General features: G+C 43.7%; 1 protein-coding gene and 1 pseudogene across 1 annotated transcript; both read left to right on the top strand.

Annotated features, from left to right (window-relative positions):
- The first annotated feature begins 702 nt into the window (after positions 1-702).
- Positions 703-2142, top strand: LOC115673792 (structural maintenance of chromosomes protein 3-like). Its single transcript, XM_056315840.1, has 4 exons — positions 703-1174; positions 1379-1626; positions 1699-1745; positions 1863-2142. The coding sequence occupies exons 2-4, from the start codon at positions 1593-1595 to the stop codon at positions 2082-2084; spliced, it is 303 nt and encodes a 100-aa protein (XP_056171815.1). The 5' UTR covers positions 703-1174; positions 1379-1592; the 3' UTR covers positions 2085-2142.
- Positions 2143-4412: 2270 nt separating this feature from the next.
- LOC115673839 (uncharacterized) lies at positions 4413-5291 on the top strand (annotated as a pseudogene).
- Positions 5292-5518: the final 227 nt, after the last annotated feature.

Consider the following 5518-nt stretch of genomic DNA (forward strand, 5'->3'; position numbering starts at 1 on the left):
ATTTTTAACATTAATAGGTCGTCGCTAATTTGCGTAGTCGCTAATTTCGTTGCAAAATTATAATTTTGCAAAAAAACAAGGATTTAGCCACGGAACATTAGCAACCAACGCCAATTCGTCGCTAATTTGTGATGGAAATAGCGACGAAAGAAAATTAGCGAGGCAAATAACTTTCGTGACTATTTTTATATTGGCGACGGATTTAGCCATAAAAATCACTTTCGGAGCACGTTCGCGACTATTTTATATTTTCGCGACTATTTTATATTTTCGTGGCTAAATCTGTCGCTAATTAGCTACGGAATTAGCCACAAAAATCACATTCGGGCACATTCGCGACTATTTTATACTTTCGTGGCTAAATCCGTTGCTAATTAGCGACGGATTTAGCCACGAAAATCACATTCGGGCACATTCGCGACTATTTTATATTTTCGTCGCTAAATCCGTGGCTAATTAGCGACGGATTTAGCGACGAAAATCACATTCGGGCACATTTGCGACTATTTTATTTTGTCGTCGCTAAATCCGTTGCTAATTAGCGACGGATTTAGCCACAAAAATCACTTTCGGGCACGTTCGTGACTATTTTATTTTTAGCGACGGATTTAGCGACGAAAATCACTTTCACACCTTTGTCGCTGAATCCGTCGCTAAATTTAGCGACGAACTCTGAATTTAGCTCCCCGCCAATCTCTCAAATCTACCCGCCCTCACCCCAGTTTTTCTCTCTCTCTCTCTCTCTGCTACTCCTCAGAACCCCCCCTCCGCCAAACACCTCTCCGTCGCTCCCTCCTCCCCTCCGCCAGCCATGATGGCCACCCTCACCGCCACCGCCGCCGCCGCCGTTGCCTCCTCCTCCGTCGCCTTCCGCCTGTTCCGCGCCCACAAGCCCTCCTGCGTGCCCCGCTGGGATCCGGTGCTCCCTCACCGAGGGCCCCGCGATCTCCCAGCCGAGGGCCGCCGGCGGGGGACTGGTTGATTGCGTGGTGGTCGGGGGCGGGATCAGCGGGCTCTGCATCGCCCAGGCGCTCGCCACGAAGCACCGCAACAGGGCCCCCGATGTGGTCGTCACCGAGGCCAGGGACCGCGTCGACGGCAACATCACCACCGTCGAGAGGGACGGCTACCTGTGGGAGGAGGGCCCCAATAGTTTCCAGCCATTCCGAGATTTGTACGTTCCGTCAGTCCCATTCCGAGATTTGTACGTTCCGTCTACTCTGATTTTGTGACCTTTTTATTGAAGTTCTCGAGTATGTTTGTGTGTTAACTGATAGATACATCGTTGGATTATTGTAATGGTTGTCGTTGCTCTTGTTTCGTTAGAATTGGGTATAGTCTTGATCGAGAAATGGAGATGATGTTTGTGAGTTTATAGGGTAAATGGGTCAGGATAGGGTGCTTTGCAAGTGTTTGATGAATGACCCAGTTCTCCAATTTGCGAATAGACGTGCAATTTTGGACTTTTTTTATGCTGTTGCGAATAGCGGGGTGAGGCTCGAATCGGCGTGAGTTCTTTCTTGGGTGTTCTTCCTTTTGTTTTTTCTGGGGGAAAGGAAGAAAATGGAGAGGACAAAGCTATCGTTGGATAGATGCTCAAGAACACTCAGACTTCACTTGCAGAAGGTAGTGCTTCATGTATTAATTTTTTTGAAGCTTTCTTTGGATAGATGCTCATTCTCTTGCTTGTCACTTCAGAACAAGAACGCAATCCCCAGTTGACAAAGCCTGTAACTGCTGAAAAGGTAGGATATAGTTCTATGTATTGTTGATATTCGCATTGAGGTTGGCAATGAGAACCTTGCTAGAGTACAGTTGTGCTGTTTTTGTGCATATTGGTCATCACTTTTGTTTGTTTGCAGATGGAAACAAGAAAAGCAGAGCTTGAGACTAACCTTGCAACTAATCTCAAGAGGCAGAAGCAAGAGTATGAGGCTATTATATCCTCATCAGAGATTGATTTGCATGAAAATGAAGCGGAATCAAAGTGGCAGGAGCTAAAAGATACTAAATCATTGGTCATTGATGCAACCCAGCGATTAGAAGGTGGAAATTTTGGATTGATCGGAATATTGTTGTCTTGAAGCTTTAGATTTTGTTCGCGCTTTTGATTGAAACAAAAATTATCAGGAATTAATAAAAGTACAGCGGAAACAAATAAGCAAATCAAAAAGATCAAAGATGAGATGGCAAAGTTGAAGGTACTATTTAATTTTTTCAGTGTGGACTAAATGTTGGTATTCAACTCTTTGGTTTCTTCTCAAATGATTGCTCGAATGCGGCTTTGGAGGACACCTATGAGAAAACACTTCAGGATGAAACTAAAGAACTTGAACAACTCTTTAGCTGGAGTAATACTCTTACAGCTAAAAAGATGAGTACTCAAAAAAGATAAGGAACTTGGGCCCATTATCTTCTGATGCTTTTGAGACGTATGTTCCCTTGTCTAACTGTGAAAATGTTTTAACTTTGAAAATGCTTTTGAGGCGTATGTTCCCTTTGCTACTGAATTTTAATTTGGTTTCCACTATTGAAGCTCATCATACCTCATTTTATATGTTTGAGATTATAGGTATAGACGGAGGAGCATCAAAGAATTGCAGAATATGCTTCACAGATGCAACGAGCAGCGCCGATAGTTTAATCATGTAAACAAGAAAGCACTTGATCAGTATGTGAACTTCACAGAGCAAAGGAAGTGAGCATCTCACATGGACCGTGTCTTTAGTTTTGTTCAGTATTTATATGATGGAGATTGTCGCTAAAAGCCGGATATTCGTTTTTGATTCATTTCTGTCGTCATTGTTTATTGTGCAAGATTAGTTATTATGCAAGATTATTTATTCTCTCATTATGTGTACTATAAAGAAAAATATTTATGTCATTCTTGTGGAAAATGTAGATGAATGTATTTCATTTTCATATTATTATAATATTTTGATGTTATTAAGTGCTTAATCAATGTTAAATATAAATTTCAGAAATTAATTTTGCTTTTAATTAAGTTTAAAATCGAAAAATAAAATAAATGATTTTATTGTACGATCACAAATTATAAAAGTTCGTTACAAAAATAAAATTTCATCGCTAATTTCGTCCCTAAACGATATTCGTCGCAGAGTTCGTCGCTAAAGAATTAATAAAAAATCGTTGCTAAATTTGTTCATGAATAATGTTCATGACAAAAGTCAAAATTTTTCGTGACAAATTTGCGACGAATTTTGCCACGAATAAGTTCGTCGCAAATTACTAACAAAAAAAATTAGTGGCAAATTAGCGACGAATTTTGCCACGAATACAGTTCGTGGAAAATTAGCGACGAATAATTAGCGACGAATTTTGCGACGAATATAGTTCGTGGCAAATTAGCGACGAATTTTGCGACGAATAATTAGTAACTAATTTTGCGACGAATATAGTTCGTGGCAAATTAGCGACGAATTTTGCGACGAATAATTAGCGACGAATGTTGCGACGAATAAAGTTCGTGGCAAATTAGCGACGAATTTTGCGACGGAAAAAGTTCGTGGCAAATTAGCGACGAATTTTGCGTCGAATTTTTTTCTGTCGCAATTTAGCGACGAAAATTGAAATTTTCCGTTGCTAAATTTTGCGACGCCGAATTAGCCACGAATTTTTTTCCGTCCCTAATTTCGTCGCAAATTCGTTTAGCGACGAATTTTCTCAATTTTTTCGTGGCAAAATTCGTCGCTAAAATCTACTTTTTTTTGTAGTGGAGTAGGTGGAAGAAAATCTAGAAAGCAAAAGTTTTAAATGAATCGGAATGGGAGTCAACTGATAGTAGCAACCAACTTGGACTGCACTAGAAAAAGGTAGATTAAAGCACTGGTGATTATCTATATAAGATCACCAAATCTGATCCTATTGTTGCGGTTGTGGGGTGGGCGAGTATTGATTTGAGTGATGTTGAAGGAAATACAGATAGATCGGAGTTTATGGCTATGGATGTCGAGGGGTAAGTGAAAATGCGGATAGATTACGATTGCTACCAAGGCATAAATGACGTACTTCCAATCAAAGATAAAGATCGAGATTGAAGAAGCTTGCTACCAAGGCTTAAAGGACTAACCACCTGCCAATGATCTAGGACTTCAAGATAGAAAAGCTCACCACCAAAGCCTAAATGTTGAATAGATAATCGTTCACACTAGGGGTGTAAACGGTTCGGTTCGGTTCGGTTTTCTTGAAAAATCGAACCGAACCGAACTATTAAGGGTGCCCTCTTGAACCGAGCCAAAACCCCCTCGAACCGAATTGGAACCGAACCGAAAAATCAATTTGGTTCGGTTTAATTCGGTTTGGTTCGGATCAGTTTTCAGTTTCTTTTTTTTTTGCTTTTTATTCATCTTCGCATGGATCGCTCGCTCTCTCCCCTTCCTCTTTCTCCCTGACCAACTTCTCATTCTGCAACTTCAACTTCTTGTTCTGAACGGAAGCGGAGATCGCCTCCGTTCAACCGGTCGGTCACCATGTGCGCGGAGCCCGCGGAAAAGCCCTGTGGCGGTAAGCCCTCTTTCGAGTGAGCTGGTTTCGTGCATCTACAGCTCGTTCGAATCGTTCATGACCACCGGTGATTCCATCAAAGGTAAGGTCCAAAGGCTCTGCAGCTTGTTCGAATCCGCCAAGTCCCTGTCTCGGGGCCCTGATGAGGCTCAAACCGTAGTGGTTGCTCATGCCCCTTCCAAGCTGAAACCCACGAAGTCGGTCGATTGTGGGTACGATCACGGCTGCTCGTTTAGGTTGCCGGGGAAGGAGGATAGGATTGTGGTGTATTTCACCAGTTCGGAGGACGTTCGAGGATTGTTAGGCCGTGAGGATGATATTAAGGGGATTCGGGGTTTGGGTCGACAAGAGGGATGTGTCGATGGACTCAGCGTATAGGAAGGAGCTGCTGAGTGTGTTGGGGGAGAAAAATGTTAGCTTGCCGCAGGTTTTCGTCGCTCAAAGCCGCCCTCTCCATTTCGAGGCCATCCACCAGCTCGCCTAACCCACTCCCTCAGCCCCTCCACCTCCGCATCCCTTTGGTGAAGCAGAGGGAAGAAGAGACACGAAGGTAAATCAAGCGTCCCTCAGATCCGGGTACGAGCTGCTGTTTCTCATCCTCCCAGACGAACTCGAGGAGAACCCATATTCGCCCCGATCGGAGCTCCGACGGTCGTAGCTATCGTACCACTTGTACGGCGTCGCCGGGTTCGACGACGACGACGACGACGACTTCCGCGAGTCCGACCTCGGGTACGAGCCCGACGATCCCGCGTCTCCGCCGTGGTTGGATCTGCTGAGGAACTCGCAAATGATGGCGAAGAGGACGAGGATGAGGTTGATAGTGTCCAGCTCTTCTTGACGGAATGGGGCCAGAAGATCTGGGAAGTAAGGCTGAGGAAGACGAAGAGCCAGAGAGAGTAGCACCGGTCTGAAGAGCCTTTTAGGGTAAAAAGCAAATGGTGTATTTTCAGTTCGGTTCGATGCGAACCGAACCGAAATAAACCGAACTGAA

This window comes from Syzygium oleosum, unplaced genomic scaffold, assembly GCF_021117445.2.
Source record: "Syzygium oleosum isolate NSW1041296 unplaced genomic scaffold, Sole_v2.1 Sole_v2.11, whole genome shotgun sequence".
In the NCBI taxonomy this organism is placed as follows: domain Eukaryota; kingdom Viridiplantae; phylum Streptophyta; class Magnoliopsida; order Myrtales; family Myrtaceae; genus Syzygium; species Syzygium oleosum.

Coding starts and splice junctions, on each gene's coding strand:
- LOC115673792 (XM_056315840.1), top strand. CDS start 1,593: ATGCTCAAGAACACTCAGACTTCACTTGCAGAAG. Junction 1,627..1,698: donor TCAGACTTCACTTGCAGAAG/GTAGTGCTTCAT, acceptor TTGTCACTTCAG/AACAAGAACGCAATCCCCAG. Junction 1,746..1,862: donor AGCCTGTAACTGCTGAAAAG/GTAGGATATAGT, acceptor GTTTGTTTGCAG/ATGGAAACAAGAAAAGCAGA.